The sequence below is a fragment of the Pleurodeles waltl genome, chromosome 9 (genome assembly GCF_031143425.1).
Source record: "Pleurodeles waltl isolate 20211129_DDA chromosome 9, aPleWal1.hap1.20221129, whole genome shotgun sequence".
Taxonomy (NCBI): domain Eukaryota; kingdom Metazoa; phylum Chordata; class Amphibia; order Caudata; family Salamandridae; genus Pleurodeles; species Pleurodeles waltl.
This window is the reverse complement of record NC_090448.1, coordinates 128903032-128921309: the sequence shown is the minus strand read 5'-3', so window position 1 is coordinate 128921309 and position 18278 is coordinate 128903032. Positions and strand designations below refer to the sequence as shown.

General features: G+C 44.8%; 1 protein-coding gene across 3 annotated transcripts in view; it reads right to left on the bottom strand.

Annotated features, from left to right (window-relative positions):
* PTPDC1 (protein tyrosine phosphatase domain containing 1) overlaps positions 1-18278 on the bottom strand; it is a 227818-nt gene that overhangs the window by 69067 nt on the left and 140473 nt on the right. For all 3 annotated transcript variants that reach the window (XM_069206402.1, XM_069206403.1, XM_069206401.1), the window contains 2 exons: positions 16617-16697; positions 16311-16429 (listed from right to left, as the gene is read on the bottom strand). In XM_069206402.1, the coding sequence (XP_069062503.1) occupies positions 16311-16429; positions 16617-16697 (200 nt within the window). The remainder of the gene's footprint in view (positions 1-16310; positions 16430-16616; positions 16698-18278) is intronic.

Below are 18278 nucleotides of genomic sequence, written 5' to 3'. Positions count from 1 at the left end.
AATGCCCCAAAGACATTGAAAAGTCACAAACCTTCAGTTGCCTCAGAGCCGTTGATCAGTGGATGACTTGGAGCCATCTAAAACTAAATGCTACCAAAACGGAAATACTCCCATGTGGTGACTGGAAAAATTATGACCCACTGTGCGCCTGGCCTGACGATCTTGGACCACCTCCTCAAGTATCTAAGGAAGTCAAAAACCTTGGAATTACCATGGACTCCAAGTTAACAATGAATGCCCAAGTGGACAAATTAGCACGATGAAGCTTTATCACCTTGAAAACTCTGTGATGCATCTTCCCCCACCCTGGATTTCCACACAAGGTACAGGCTACTAGCCCTCTTGTACTATCCAAACCGGATTAAGCCAATTGACTCTACCATGGATCATCTCTATCTATTATAAAAAAACTACACCGTGTTCAGAACTCAGCTGCCAGGCTACTATTACATGTAAATCCACAAGCCTACGTCTCCCCTGCCTTGAGAGCACTACACTGGTTTCCCGTTGCCAGAAGATCCACTGTCAAACTGCTTTGTATCACCCACAAAGCTATACATGGAACAGGACTGCTTTTTATCAGAAACAAAACCTCCGCTCAATATTAAACACCCCGTCTTAGAACACCACCATACAAAAAAAAGACAATAGGTGGTACATCCTTATCCGCCAAAGCAGCCAAACTGTGGAATTCATTACCCCCAAATATAAGATCCAGGGACCTGGCTCTTTCCTTCATAACTACCATATCCAAACAGCAACGGACTGCATATGCCTGTGTTCATAAATATTTATAATTTGATTATGTATATATTCTAAATATGTATAGTTCTTTAGGAAATATGTATCGTTACTATGTCATAATAATAAATTAGACACATACTCTTTAAGCCTGTTTAACAAATGTATATTGGCTCACGGTCACATATATATATATATATATATATATATATATATATATATATATATATATATATATATTCTCAGTATAGGAAGGGGGTCGGGGTGATCATTGCGCACCTTCATATTTAGTTACATATACAATTAGTGACGCTAATGGTACTCAGGTCTTGAGGACCAACCCCCCTAAGCCTCAGATAACCAGAAACCTGGTTTAAAACATTGAAAAGGAGACCCAGCACATTGAAGTATCTATTGGTATCCGAAAGGTTACTGTCCCATATTTTTAAGTTGAGTCACAAATCTATTAATTCAACAACCAAGTCTAGTTAAAATCATTGTTCTTTATTAATACAGGTTGAAAACAAATAATCCATAGCCAACGCGCTTCGTTCTAACGGACTTCTTCAGGGCTAAAAGAATATAAACATATAAAACCATATATCAATAAAAAATTGTATCTAAATCCTAAAGTGCTGTACATTTAAGGTACTGTGAAAAATATTAAAGTCAAATACTGCTGTCGCCATGATTTTATCATATTATTCCATTCAATAATGTTAGGTCTATGTTTTTTGTGCAGAACTTATGATCATTGATAATAGAGCATATAAATTTTGCTCTCCTTTTGCATGATCAATATGTATATACATGAAAATTTCAATTTTACGTTCAACACCATCTAAATTCCATTAGAATAGTGTATATGTAGCCAGAGACAGACGAAATAGGAAAAAGCGGTCAATAAATTGAAAATACACTTGTGTCAAGGTAAGTTATCATAACTAGTTTGTTGCCAGTTAAAACACATATGTCGAAAATGTACTGACATACTATTTGCACATGAGTATAGCAGGTAGCGGCCATAGCAGAACTCCATCTAGACGACATACCAGCAAAACTTGTCATATGCTCTCACGCCGCTTATATACTTTTAGTTAAACGCTTTTACCTGGGAGGTCTGTTTCAAGCCTCATTAAGGGCCGTGTATCTATGGCAGCCATTTTTAAGTGGCGTCTACATTTATACGGTCGTATATTTAGCAAGGTTAATTTGTAAGAATGGACTCATTGTCGAAACCATGATGTTAATTTTAATTATTTTCTTTCATACCGACACACTATATTGTGAAACCTTGTCAGTTATATCGTTTTTGTGTACTTATTTATACTGTTGCCAGCATCTATAGAGAACGTATTCCAATGTTTTCTCATTCGAGTCGGTATGTCTAAAATGGCCATATTACAAAACCTCAGCATTTATCAAATTACATGTTTTACTACAATTATGTATAAAGACATAGGCCCTCATTCTGACTTTGGCGGGCGGCGGGCAAAGTCCCGCCGGCAGAATACCGCTGCGCGGTCAAAAGACCGCCGCGGGTATTCTGGGTTTCCCGCTGGGCTGGCGGGCGACCGCCAGAAGGCCGCCCGCCAGCCCAGTGGGAAACACCCTTCCATGAGGATGCCGGCTCCGAATGGAGCCGGCGGAGTGGAAGGGGTGCGACGGGTGCAGTAGCACCCGTCGCGATTTTCAGTGTCTGCATGGCAGACACTGAAAATCTTGGTGGGGCCCTGTTACAGGGGCCCCTGCAGTGCCCATGCCATTGGCATGGGCACTGCAGGGGCCCCCAGGGGCCCCACGACACCCCATACCGCCATCCTGTTCCTGGCGGCCAAAACCGCCAGGAACAGGATGGCGGTATGGGGTCGGAATCCCCATGGCGGCGCAGCAAGCTGTGCCGCCATGGAGGATTCCCCAGGGCAGCGGAAAACCGGCGGTACACCGCCGGTTTTCCGTTTCTGACCGCGGCTGTACCGCCGCGGTCAGAATGCCCAAGGGAGCACCGCCAGCCTGTTGGCGGTGCTCCCGCGGTCGTTGGCCCTGGTGGTTTTTACCGCCAGGGTCAGAATGACCCCCATAGTTCATGATCGGAACCGCAATAATACTTTCATGAATTTCTCAGATTTAATTCTTACATAAATATAATTTATTCCCCTAAAATAGATTTTTAGCACATTCCTCACGTCTTCGTGATTTCTTTCTTGTTTTATAGATAGATGCCAATTATTCTTACAGCCATAACATAGCACGTACAACATCAATCACTTCTGTGTAAACTAAATATTATAAATATTCAAACTTAGCATAGAATTCTTACATTTATATGATCATGACCACAAAACTAATCTTATTATGGAACATTGTGTCATGATTCGTATATCGACCGCCTGTGACTGAGTCTATAATTTTATCGTAATCTAACTTTGTCAATCTAAAAACAATTATAGAACATTTTGATCGTCTAGATGGGAAATATAACTTATATGCCATTTTATATCATTTTTCATAATATCCAAAAGAAAGTCATTCTGAGCTGATTCCAATTACCCATAGGGAAATCAGAAACAACTAAGCAAGCATGTACTATACATGAAATAACCTCTAATTTGCCCTTCCTATATTTAAATTTCCCAAAAATAATTACATTCATTATTAAAATTGAATCCTTCCTGTGCTGTTCGTAATGGGTAATTGGAATCAGCTTAGAATTACTTTCTTTCTAATGGGTGTGATACAGAGTTGACCGCATAGAGCGCAGGGTGTGACACAGATGTTATGCAGAAGCCCTAGGTGTGATTTAAGGCCAGCATTTCATTCCTCAGAGGTGTCATTCCCTTGGACCACAGAGCGTGACATAGATGGTAAGCTTGTCCCTTGAGTGTGATCAAGGTTGGGGCCTCACCACTTGGACCACTGGGTGTGACACAGATGGGATGCAAGGGCCCTGGGTGTGATATAGGGCGTGCACCCTCAATCTCATTTTTTTTTTTGTCTAGAAGGGTTTATTCTCAGTGCTACCGATTTCTTAACACTGTTGGTATCAGAAAGAAGTGAGAGGTGTTGTTCGCTTGGACTGCTGGGTATGACAAAGATCGTACGCATGATCCCTGGGTGTGATATAGGGTGTGATTTGGATGCTAGAGAAAAAGATTTGGATCTAGGAGATTAGATGTAGCTTGTGTTTGGCCAAGAAGTGCCTGTGGTTGTCAAGATATTCCATTTCTCTGCATAAATTGTTATTATATTTGTCCCAAAGCTGATATTGACAGACTATCAGGTTCACCTAGTCCTATATACCAGGCAGAGATTCACCTGGTCACAGGATAGCATGTGCTAGGAAAGGGGTACGGTATTTCTGACAAAGTCATCATTTGTTTTCTCTGTCAGTTTTTCTTTGTTCTTGTTGAAAATGGATGTATCTTTGATGTTGTGATGTCTGGTAAATTAATGCAGCTGGGTTTTATCTTGAGTATTGTGTTTTGTCGATGACTCAATGTGATATACGAAGGGGTAACTATCTCTCACAATTGCTATTTGATACCAAAGTAAAGTTTTCTATTTGATGCCAAATTTCATGAGGTTTGAATTAACAATTGCACTTTCTTCTAGGTTGTGACCCTTCATATGCATTGCTATTTGTGTTTATGAAATGTTCATGTTGATACATCTGTAAATAACGCTGAGCTCATAGTAAAATAGTTAGAACTAGCAATCCCTGTGTATATATTTCCCCACTACCAGAGTAAGACTTAAGATTCCCTAAAACCAGAAAAGCTAGAAGTGTATCTGTCCCCTAAAACAAACTGCCCAACTTATCACGAAGCCGCCACTAAATTACAAGAAAACCAGGTTCCTCAAACAGGCTAAAAAACGTAATAAGTTTTGCAACGAATAGCACACGCACTAAGGCAAACACATTTCCCTGACCAAAGGGGGGAACCTTTGACACTAACATAATCGAACACATGAGGACACACATACAGACCAAGTACGTAAGGCAAAAGAAGGACTATTAGAACTATGGGCCATTTTCGAGGAGGTCCAGACTTATCATCCTCTCCCACAATCAGCAAGCAAGGCGTCGGTACTCCCCTGCCATATATAGGAATGGAGACGCTCTCCCTGATGCCTTCTATTCCTGCATTAGGTTATACCAATCTGCCAGTTGAATGAGTCCGGGTGTCCCCTAACGAATAGCAAACTGTTGGGTCCAGGTATGGCCGTCTAACAGGCCAAAAGGCCCAGGCAATCCCAGAAATACCCCAGTCCAGCACTAGACCCCCCCACCCACCGAGGTTCGACCCTCCCATCCGTTGAGTTCAGCCCATCGAACCTCAGGGGTAGTGAGAACATGCACTCTCACTGGTTACGGTGAACAGAGTCAAGTGACAGGGAGATTCATAGTGGTTCTGGATAGTGGCACAACTAGCAGCGGTGGGGAAAGGGGTCCCATTCCTCTGGGATCCGATGACGAGTGAGGAGCAACAGGTTTTGCTCAGTTAGTCGAAGAAACAACAGAAAGCGAGTTTGAGGGCAAGTCCTGACCAACAAGAACAGCACATAGCTCAGAACGAAGGAGGCAACCTAGGTGGGATTTAGAAAAAAGGCGCAAACTAATAGGAGAGAGAGAGAGCTTGCACCTGGGAAGCACAACAAGAAAGTAGAGTGGCACGCCTTCCACCTGAGGAGGGGTGGGTAGGTAGAGAGAACCGTTCGGAGAAGAGTCAGAGGCAGAACCAAAGGAGAGGCTTTTGGCTGCAGGTTGCCTGGTGCAAACTCAAGTTAATCACAGAAGAACTAAGATGGCACCTTTGCGTGCGCACCAGGAGAGCAGTGACAAAGACGTCTGCTGCTCCTCCCAAACGAGCAGGACAGAAAAACTGATCCCAAGAGAGATAGTGGCCCGAGAGGAAGGCAAAATCTTTGTGCAACCATTTTGTCACGTGCTAGCCGGCTGGACCAAGGGAAGAGACCAGTATGATAGACCCTGGCCCGAGGAGGGATCTTTCGAACCACAGGACATGGCCATTGTGGAAGACTGCATCCGGCATGGAGTGGGAGATCCCAAGTGCAACTTCCCCTACATGCAGGATTGTCTAAGAAGATGGGAACACTATGAGCCTGATTACGACCTTGGCGGAGGGTATTACTCCATCACAAATGTGACAGATACCCCCTCCGCTGTATTACAAGTTCCATAGGATATAATGGAACTTGTAATAAGGCGAACAGGAAATCAGTCACATTTGTGATGGAGTAATCCCCTCCTCAAAGGTCGTAATCAGGCCCCATGTTAGGGAGAAATCATTGGAGCTACCCAAAGCCAAAATGTACCGGCTACTTCAAAAGATTATGTCAGGGACAATATATGTGCCATGGGCTCAGGTGGATAAAGAAGGGCTAAGGACCAAATTGTCACCATTGTTGGATGGGGCGGGGAAATGGATCTCATGATTTGGGAAGAACAGTGTGGAAATAAACCTAGCGATACGCAATGTAAAACATCTGGTAAGTAGTCTTATCGGAGAGCAGACTAACACGGTGTTTGCCTGAGCTCACATCCCAGCAATCACACAGACAAACACCAAGCATGACGGGCCACATTTAATCGTACATGCACCAAATATGGACGGAGCAGAGGGAAATGTTCCCTGACTGCCCAGATGTAAGAGGGTTGATGGCAAAAAACATTAAACCTGGGCAGACCGTAAGTGATTCTTTGGATAGGATGAGGGAACAATGGGGACAAGATACAGGACAGCCATCAACCGATATGGGCCCCCAGGTTGTATTTTTTAAAAATATCCTCAAGAAGGGGCTGCCCACCAAAATACAAAGCAGATTGTACAGCTTAGTGGGGCTAGACACCGAGCCCTGGCAGATGATACGAGCTCACATATTACACTATCACAAAAAGAAACACGAAAAGGACAGGGAAAGACAAGAGAAAGCACAGACACACATCACTAAGGTGGCCCAGCACAAATTGGAAAAGACCACTCTTGAGTGGGCACCGTTGGCCACGAGCGTGCAAATGGCACCAGTCCTGAAGGGAGCTGAACAGCATAACCCCAGGGAGTTTCAACTTAGCTACAACGGCAGAAACCAGGCAATTTGGCGGCAGCCAGCCCTTAGAGAATGTCATCATTGCCACAGAATGGGTCACATGACCGACAGATGCCATCTAAAGGCATAACACAAACAGAGATGGATGAGCCTGGGTCAGTCCCCGCAAAATCTCCATCCACAAAACCCAGCCAAGGGAAACCCGAATGTACCACACACTCAGCTGCAGGAAGGTCAGTCCACCGCCACACCACAGCAACAGGGGCCAGGTAGTTGGACAAACATGTGGAAACACCAACCTTAGCCCAACAAGGACCAGGGACACCACCACGGCAGGGAGGGGTAACTGTTTGAGGAAGCAATGCCTTTACAGAAACACAGAACCCAAATGTGCAGCAAGCTAAACCCCCAATGTGAAGCATCCATTTCACGCACACCTCAGAAATCGCTGTACCAAAACTCAAAAGGACCAACGAGACAACATTAGGAATTCAAGTTTTTACTTGCGTTTGGAATGCTCAGAGCTGCTGTACATGTATTGTTGATAAGGTATTCTCACTAGAGTCTGCCATTCAGGGTGCCTGCGGGTGCCTATGCCCTACTCTGCTGCTGATCCTCCAGGGTGGGGTTGGCTGGCCACACCCCAGGGGGCGGGCAGTTTTATGAGGGTGGCATGGTGAATCCCCAATCAGTGCTTAAAGGCAGGCACCCAGGTCCACACAACCATAAGTCAATTGGGACAGGTTCCAATAACCAAGTCAGAAGGTCTTCATTTTCGACATCCAGCCCGGAGACCAAAATTCCTTCATGGCATGTGGTCCCAACAGTGCCCCCAGAAATCTATCAGACTCCAGCCAAATGGACCCCCCTTTTAGTTCCAAAACGAAGCTGTCCTCCAGTGTTGGGAGCCAGGTTTCCCCTACACTTGGGAGAGTGAAGACCCCATAACCTCCCCAGCACACAAGAGGCCCAACAGACTGCGAAGCACCACCTGGCACTGAGTCAGTAGAGGGGGAGTTTCACCAGAACAACCAGCCGTCCCAAACCATTACCATCATTTGGGCAAACTTCAACGAGATCTTGGCCTTGTGCCGGACTCTCAATGCAGCTACATTTTGCCTCCTCCTTTCCCTCAAAGTTTTCCAAATAACCTAAGCCTGCTCACCGGGTCATGCCACTCCAAAATAATGAAAGAAGCATGTAGCTGTTTAGAAGTCCCTGGCCATTGCCAGAAAAACCACAGGTCCAAATATCCTGGGAAAGATGTGATCTGAGGCGGGGGAGGGGGTGCAATGCCAGGGAAAAGGAGTCCAAAAAGATTCATCACAATTCTGAGCGAGAATAGAAAGCAGAAATATGCTCATCCCCCATATCAGGCCCAGCAATCAGCCAACACACAAGACCTTACACACACCATCTGGAGGAAGCAATAATCCCAATCTCAGACAACTCAATATCAGGGACACATGGGGGCCACTAAACAACTCTCCGCCCCCCCCCCTTCGGTTCACAACAATTGAGTTAACAGATCATGTGAAGACTGAGGGAAGCGCCCAAAAAACATTTAAAAGAAGCTCAAAGCTAGCTCAAAACAAGTCTCTAGAAAAAGGGCCTAGGCAAGACACCTGGGGTCAATAGGGAGGGTCACGTTGCACGCTAAATTCTGGGAGTAGAGGGTATACACGTGACCTCAGAGCACATTGCAATCACCAACAACGTTCGGTTGCAACACGCCTTCCCCCTTTATACATTGCCCTGTGCGCATGAAGGTAAAAAAACACTGCTCGCACTGATGGCACCCCCATGCACACACTAGGATACTGGAGGGCTGGTAATGCCCACAGAGAGCTAGTTAACTATCCACATGCTCAACCCGTGAAAAATGCTTTACCGCTGTAAACCTAGTCAGGCATGGAGAGGGGGGAGGCCCAACAGTCCATAAATTTAATACGACCATGAACAATAGCCCATTTTGTTTTTCAAATTAGATACCCTGAGTCTGCCACCTTCTGGTGCCTCACTAAAATTGCGAAAAGGGCAGGAGCTCATAACAAATAATTGGCAACGACACATGCAAGGATGCAATGTTTTCTAAAAATAACAAATCAATCTTTTTTTTATTTATTTTTTTATTTTTTATTATTTATTAAGGAATATAGGGTGGTACAGAGTATATAGAAATATATCTTCAGAGCATTACTTTACAACAAATAGTTTCACAGTAGGTATATAGACATATGCAATCTAACAAATATTCTGAATAATAGGTTATGGTGTTATGGGTGAATAATTAGGGGAGGGATTGAAAGAGAGAATAGAGGACGAAAGAAAAGATTGGTCATGGGGAGGGAAGGGAAGAGGGAGATAGTATGAGCAAAAGGGGAAAAGGGAGGTTGGGAGAGGTAAATGGAGGGGCGGGAGGTCTTGGGGGCAGAATGTCAAGGCTGGTGAGTGAGTGGTCCGATTATTCCCTGTCTGGTGTGGGTTGTCATGTAGGATTAAGTAGTATGGTATATGTGCCTAAATAGTTATAATATGAGGTAGAGATTCCAGTGGTTGGGGAAGGATAGCGCTGGAAAGGGAACGGTCAAGGGAATATCCGTGGAGATATATAGGTTAGAATGTTTTTATTTGAATTAGGTGGTCAGACACTGATCGGGTATGAAGAGAGGGAGGGAGTCATTAATATATGTTGAAACGGTCCGGGGTCTAGGACATTTACCAAGGCGGATAGCCTAGGGGGTGAGGGGAAAGGGAAAGAAGGAGAGGGAGAGGGAGACAGAGTGGGCGAGGGGGGAGTAGAGGGGAGTTGGGGGGTTCTGGGGTAACGACTGCCTTCCGCTGACCGTCCACCAGCTGCCTCATGATCTTTTCAGGAAGGGGCTCCAAACTTCCGTGAATAGCGCCGCTTGATCCTGCAAGTTGTAAATTACCCGTTCGTGGGTGGTGGTTTGAATGGCTGTCATCCATTCTGTTGGTGTTGGGGCAATGCTGGAATTCCAGTGTCGGAGTATGCAGATTTTGGCTGTGGCGATTGCCGTATGGAGTAACCGTTTATGGGGTCGTGATAGGGAGAGGTACGGGCGCATATCGTGTAAAAGAATGAGTGATGGCGGGGTCGGGTTTGGTATCTGTATAGAGTCTGTCAGAGTGTGGCGCAAAGCTTCCCTTAAGGGTTGTATCGTCGGGCAATGACATAGAATGTGGAAAAGGTCACAATGGAGGTCTGCACATCGCCAACACTTCGCATGTGGCATCAAGTCTGCCCTAAAGAGTTTTATGGGGGTCCAATACCATTCTTGGAGGACCTTAAATAGACAGACTTTCAGGCGGGCTTCGCGGACACCCCTGTCAAGGGCTTCTATTATGTCCGACCATTCCTCTTCAGTATAGGTGATCTCGAGTCGGTCCCGCCATTTTAAGCACAGTCGTTCGAGAAGGGGCTGTGAGTAAAGATGGTTTGTTAGCTCTGCGTATAGACCACCCGTAACGCCTCTGTGTCGGCCCCACTTCTGTAGGTAAGTGACAATGGGTGAGGCTTTGAGCGTCCACGGGGGGTTCCTAGGACTCTGCGCATGCAATGCTTAAGCTGCATGTATCACCACTCTTGATTATTGTGTATGCCGAATGGCGAAGGTTCGAAATCGATCGCCTTCTATGATTTGGGATATGTTGTGGATACCAGCATCGTTCCATTGGCGCCATCTGAGAAGATTTCCTCCTATTTTTATGCTTTTATTCCCTGCTATAGGGACCTGGGTGTGTGCCGAGTAAGCGGTGAGCTCTGCGCCAGGCTATTTGTGCCCGTAAGGATGGGGTTAGACAAGTCGGGGTGATCAGTGTATATCCCTCCTATCTCCTCATGCTGACCCCTTAAGAGTCTCTCCGTGGCTACCCATTGTGGGGGGTCCAGGGTGTCTGGGAGTGTGTACGCTAGCTTTGATCATTGTAAAGCTAATGAGTATTGTTCTACTGAGGGTAGGCCTGAGCCTCCATAGGGTTGTCGTGCCAATAGTGTTGCAGGTTTCAGCCTTGAGCGTGTGGAGCCCCAGACAAAGGTCCTTATTGATGCATTGATCATGCGGAGCGAGGACAGAGGCACCTGTAGAGGGAACATGCCTAATATGTATGTGAAGTGCGGGAGGGTAACCATCCTAACCGCCTGCGTCCTGCCCCACATGGATAGGCCCAGTAGTGACCACTTGGCGAAGTCCTGTTTCATTCGGGATATAAGAGGGTCGAGGTTGTCCCTGAACATGTGTTCCAGGCCTCGATTGATATACGTTCCTAGATATTTAAGGCGAGTCGGGTCCATTTGAATTGAAGGTCATGGATTGCAGCTCTCGTCGTTACGCGGGATAGGGGCAGCGCTTCGCTCTTGTCCCAGTTTACCCGATATCTGGATAAGGGCGCGAAGCCCTCTATGATAGAAAGTAGTGATGGCAGGGAGCTTTCGAGGTCAGACAAGGTTAATAGGATGTCATCTGCGTTGAGATAGATTTTGGATGAACCCCCTGTTAGAGGGATACCTTTTATCTGGTTGGAGTTCCGTATAGTAGCTGCCAGAGGTTCCATTGCTAACAGGAATAGGAGCGGAGACAGGGGGCAACCCTGGAGTGTGCCTCTTCCAATGGGGAATGGGTCTGATAGAAAGCCCCTGCAATTAACTTGTGCCGTGGGATGGTCATACAGTAATCGGACTTTGGAGATAAATTGTTCCCCTAGGCCGAAGTGCTTCATGGTGGTAAACAGATAGGGCCATTCAATACGGTTAAATGCTTTCTCCACATCTAGAGATAGAGCCAGGGCTTCCTCTGGTAGTTGTAATGATTCCAGTAAGGTATGACAGAGGGTACGCATGTGATTTCTGGAGGTGCACCCCGGCACAAATCCCACCTGAGTATTATGAATCAAGGATGGTATCACTTTACATAGACGTGCTGCTAGGACGCTGGCTAGGAGTTTGACATCTCCGTTCAGGAGGGAGATGGGGCAATAACTGCCACAGAGTAGGGGGTCCCTCCCTGGCCTAGGTAGAACGACAATCGTAGCCCTGTTGGACAGAGCGCCCAAAGAGCCTTCCTGATATGCTTCCGTAAGTGCCTCGTGCACTGCAGTGATTGCCTCTTCCCCAGCCCATCTCTAAAATTCCGCAGGGAATTCGTCCTCTCCCGGAGATTTATGGTAGGGGAGGTTTGCGATAACCTGCGTTATTTCTTCCCTGCTTATATCGCCCTCTAGAAGAGCTCGGCCTGCCCCCGACAGACATGGTAGATTGGCCATAACAAATAAATCTTAGCTCCTATCCAACAAATCTGCAATCAAGCCTCCAAGTGCACCACTTTTACAGTGGACCATTACTTTTTGAGCAGCCACATCAATACTATCAACAGGATCAAGAACTGCACTGTGAAGGTCATGGTATGTCTGTCCTCTGATACCGCATGCAGTAGGCACAGACAGGCTTTACTTGTCAGAAAAGGTAGCCCCTGGAAAGGCAAAATGCCTTCTCCTCCTACACCTATGTATGATTAGGGCCAACATACAACCCAACAGAGTAGAACCCCACAGAGAAGCAGTGAATCTGAACCGATATGAGACGAATCCCACACAACTGAACCTTTTCACCAAGCCCGGCGATATTCAAACTGAGCTAGACAGAATGTGCACGAAGGGCACCATAGGGGAGGATACAGTTTGGCCCCAAGACTTTCCAGAAAGGAGATTCTTAGAGGTAGCAAAACCACCAAATCAATGCGCAAACACTTCACTCTTGGTTCCATCTGTACAACCAGGGTGGCCCTTAGTGTATCTGGGGTATCGCCTTTAATAACAAATGGACCCCAGACATGAAGTTCCAGGGTAGGGTCATCCACTGTGATGATACAAAGGGGAATGAGTCCTGTAGAGGAGGGCTGAATAACAGCATAAATACCCCATGTCTGGAAAACTGGGATAGTGAAGTGCATAGATATACGTGGTTAGAAGGGAAGGAGCTACCCCTATTTGTACAGAAACCACACTGTATTCCTTGTGTTTCAGAGGTAAAGGAACATTCCCACTGGGAACAAATGAAAGCTGTGGCACAATCCTGCACATTCCGGACCTGCAATGGGGCACCTCCATGCTGATGGACACTTACTGGCAGTGCAGCGAGTTTACCTACACTTAGCTTGTCCCTGGATGGCATGGCCTCTGCTCCCTCGTCACCATTCACACCCAACCCTGGTCATTCCTGGAGAAGATCTGTGAGAGTTGTACCAAAACCCGCTAAAGAAGAAGATGACTGTTGCATCAGGCTTGAGAACAAAAAACTGCTGATTATTTTGGCTGGCTCAGTACAAGGACATTCCCGAAGAATCCAGACTGTTCTGTGATGCACAAATATCATGCAGACAAAAGTGAACATCTGCTGGTTACAGATAACCAGGTGGGAAATGCTCAAGATGATGAATAGCACTGAGCTCTGCCTTAATTCGATCAAGGAAGAGCTGAGAGCCATCCACCTCATGGTAATGCAACATCAATATGTGTTGGACTTAATGACTGCATTGGAGGGAGGGGTGTGTACCAAACTCGGTGCATCCTGCTACACAGTTATAACTAGGCAATTACATTGACAAATGGACTCTCACTCTTGCCATCCAAGCATTGCACCATTTACAAAGCGACATGCGTGAGGTGCCCCTGAGCAGGAGTGGTTCACAAACTGGTTGTCCTAGCTCTCCCGGTGGCTGACCAGTCTGTGCACGTCATTGTTGCCTGTTTTCATATTGTTGCTGTTTATCTGGGGTTTCCTACAAGTATTGCCTACTGCTGTAAAAACGCTGTCCTCAAATTGGGTAGAGTGCAAATAACTAGGGAAGGAGGAATAGTAAAGACTGAAGAACAACAAGCCCCCAGTAATGTGACTGTCATGTAGTGTGGGTTAGACATTTTAGATGAAAATTCAACTGGGGGGGGGGAATGTTAATTCTGAAAAAGTCGATGTTGATGTGCACCACAATATGTTCACATATAAAAACTAAATCACCTCACTGTAGCCAAATTCACCTGTCATGAACTCTCCATCAACCCAGACTCAGAAATATGTGGTCAGGCAGGCTCTGAGACCCAGGCCTGTGATTACTGATTGATATGTCACAGGTGGGGCAGCACATAGCCGGCAGACAAGCGTGTCAACAGATACTCAGATCAATCCCATACATAGGCGCAGCGACACCACAATGGTCCCAGGAGACAGGCCCCATTAAAGCACATATGGCCGGAGGGGTGCGCTTATTCACTAAAACATCACAAAGTCAGCTGCCACATGAAGTTAGGAACACTCAGTCAATTGGAACACAGCACACACAGAAACGTGCGGAGATCGTGAGCCCCTCAGGCCGGACATCTGGACACATTACTCACTTGCCCTCACTGTATCCACGCAAGGTCGAGGCCCACCTACATTTGTTATCAGGATGACCAAGACAATGACACACATTTTTTACCTAAGAAGGAACGCTGTAATTGTTTTATGGAGCACAGAGAAATGTATAAAACACTGCTCAGCTCAATTGCACTTTGAGGCAGTCCTCTGACAGCATTTCTGTAACTGTTCTCCTAGCTGTAATGTTTAATTAAACCAACTGTTTTGCCAAAAACCTCTTGTCTTTTGTTTTTTCAAGGTAAATTCACATTTGAGCAACATTTGCTCAATTTATTCATGACGGACTGTTAATAAAATGAGTCTTTTCTCTTTTTTTACACCAAGTGCGATATGACCAACTGCGTGGGTAATCGTCTATAAGAGGTAAATTCATACTCAAGTTCAGCGCTTCCTGTTATCCAAAATTCTCACACACGAGACCTGAAGAAATTTTGGAGTAGGTGACCTACTGTTGTGGCTTGGCAAACAGTGTCAGGAAAACTTGGTTCACATGAATGTCGTAAGAAGAAATCGCAATGGCACAAGTCTTTTGTGAGCTGGGAAAGCAAAAAGGTCATATCAGTTGGAGCTAAAAGACAGATACAAAAAGCCCTTGCTGATGAAAGGAAAGGTCATCAAATATTAGAGCTTGTAAACATTACAGTATCATACAACAAAGTACTCCGGGCAGAATTAAGCTTCTTAGCACTTCATTGTTTGTGTTTGTAGGTGGCATTTATACAGTCGAAACGTAGCTAAAAGGCAGTGGAACACTACCAGATCAAAGACAAGAATAAGGTCAAGACGTGATAGGAGGGATCGCTGGTTAGCAGTCTGTCAATACATTCCGATGTAGTGTTCTGTAAAGAGGTGTGTATTCAGCTCTTTACCAAATTGGAGCAGTGTTGGTGCGGTCCTGAGGGATATGGGGATGTTGTTTCAGATGCATGTGATTCTTCTGCATTATACTTGGTCAAGTGTTATTAACACACTGAAGCACCTAGTGGCGGATTAAGAATGAGGCCAAGAGGGTACTCTGTCGCAATGACTAAACTAAAGGTTCATCCACCTTTACAGACAGGTGGACCTTTAGCACTTTAGCGACAGAAAGTACTCCGTCTGTGTTGCTTATGTAATCCTCCAACAGCAAGAAGGTGTACAGGCATCGGAGTTTGGTGATTCGACTTTGCAACTGATTTAGAGTGGGCGGCTGAAAGTTCAAAATGTACTTAGGGTAAGGGGCAGCGAAAACTGCAAAATGATCCCCAGACTATGAGAGACAACCCCCATGGTGTTCATGGTGTGGCAGTCCCTAGTTTTTTTCTATTTTCAAAAATAAAATCCCGCACTCCGACATACCAATGGATTTACCCCATCACTAAAGTCTAGTACAGGCCCCTAATCTTTAATAAACTCTGCAGTGTTTGTGGAGAAACTAACTCTGTGTTTTACCTTACGTCCGCCCTCACAGCCACTTAGTTTTCAGACGTGGCGCCCTGACATTACTTTGCTGTGGCATTGTTACCAGCTGCTGAGGCTGGGTTTTAAAGGTGACTGTGCCTTACAGTTATATTTAAGTTATTAACCATACCTTTCAATGTGAACCATTTAGCGGTGGGCCACCTGAGTTCAAACTGATGTTCAAACCTTTCTAACACAGTGATTGACAAACACATGACAATGCATCGCAACCTTAAATGTGTTAAAGAATTGCACACAAGTGCGACCCTCACTACTTATTTCAGGATTTTAAATGAGTCAGACAACCCATGCAGTTTTCCCGGTGCACTCGACGGCAACTAAGTGACAAACATTTTACCGCTAACAGATGTAATTCGTTCATTCTGCCTTTATGTAAACGCTGCACTTACGATGGAGGCCTAAAACTTCTATATAGGCAAATTACTCTCAAGTGCATTGCACCGACGACATAATAGAGATTATGTTTGAATTACAACGCTGGCCAATTTTCATACAGGTTCATTGTGCGATTGCTCTTTGACACAGCCCCCGTCAAGCTGCAGCCCAGCAGCAGCCATTCTGCATGTGTTTAAGATTTAATGAGGGGCAGCAGCAGGACGGAACTTACTTTCAGCCTCCATGAAAGCTTCGGGGACGTAGGTGAAGCCGCTCTCTTGCTCTAGCGGATTGCCACAGCTGGCGTGCTCCCCGGGACGCTGAAGGTTAATTACGGTTTTAATGCCGCATCTTAAGCAAGGAACAAATCAATTACATTATTTAGTTCATCTCTGTATACATTTTAGATTAAAACCACAAAATGGTTGGTTCAGGAAAATTACGAGGAAAGGAAAATGCTTCATGCAAATCGATTAACCAAAATATTAAAATTGGATTACAAAATGATTACTAGTTGTGATAAATGAAAAATGTGCACCTTTGAAATTGTGCAATTATGTTATATTTTTCGAGGATTTCAGTTGAGGGTCGTGCCATTGCTAGTATATTTTCAGTGATCCTGTAAAAAAAAGAAAAGAAAACAAAGCTCAAATCGTTTTCGTTTTGAATAATTAAACTACAAGAAGCTGATATATGTGTTTACAGGGAACACCTGGGTCATGTTACTTTGTGCTTTACAATGAGGTGTCTGGACAAACAATAGTATGTAAAGATGCTACAGTTTCATACGCCAGTGCAGTTTGGTGGGGAACCTGTGCTTCATTCCATGTGACACTCACTAGGACGCAGATCCCACATGAATGAGCAAGGTTAGTGGCGTAATCGTTCCACTACACCTTACTGTGTGGTATAGCTTTATTTTATTTTGAGTATTAGCTAGAAGGAGTAAATTATTCCGAGGTGGCGTAAAACACATTACAGATAATATTTTTTATTGCAGCACGATCAATCTGGACGTGCTGAGATAGAACAGAATTGCCTTGGAGGGTGGGAGGGCCGATTAAACTCAGAACCCTCGTTGCCAATGGCCTGAGGGCGTTCAAAAGGTACAGAACTAGATTGCATTGTTATTACACATACAATGAGGACATTTGATTCCCATGGAGATTAAGTAACTTGAGTAGAATCACACCAGGTTTGGTGAATTGCTAAACCAAGGATGCATTTGGTTACTTGAACATATTAGAACACCGATGACCATTCGACAGGCTCAGAGGTGGCTACTGCACTTTGGGCTGTAAATCGGGACACCACCGTCATAGATGATGATGTGCTCAGCAAAATTAAACAGCAGAAATGTTAACACACAGACTGGAACATACTGTGAATGTTAGCAGAACTGGGGGGAGGGGATCAGTAGGACAACGCCGTGGGTTAGACATTTCCTCTCATCCACAATCCATGTCCGACATGCAGCCTAACATGCAAGGTGCTCCCTCCATTACACATTGTGAGCATTTTTGGTACTAATCTGTCTTTCACTGACATTCTTTCATCATTGTGAGCACTTCAGGACATATGCCATTTTGGCAAAATGTTGACTACCTCTGGTTTTAATGGTGGGTGTCTGGCTATCTTTCCCATATTAGTAGCAAAACAAAGACATGGCGGCATTTCAGTGACATTCTAACTATCCCATGGCCCATATATATCACATTGTAGTCATTTTTAGTGATAATCTTACCATACAATCTCTGGTATAATAATAACACTCCATGACACACTGTAGGCATTTTAAGTGGCATTCTTAATATCCCGCACATGATGCTGTACACTTCCCTGCTTTATTGTGGATTTTCTTAACATGCCGTGACTATCCATAGATTAGGCATGCCCTTGATACAAGATTACCCATTCTTTAAGTACTGTGGCAGGTAATGATACAAGTCTGTCTCCTCTTCCCATAACAGAGGCACATGGCAATTACTGGTGTTTGATAATGAGAAATAGGTATGAAACCTGAATCTGTCTGTGTGTGATAGTACTAAAAAGGGAAATATTTCAAGGCAAATAAGACAGTTTTGTCCATGAAAAGGTCAACTTTCTGTTTGAGAGAATTAGGGTTATTAATGTACAATGAAAAATCTGTATTTGTTAATAAAATGCCTACATTTTCAAAAACAAAAATGCTGTAATTTCC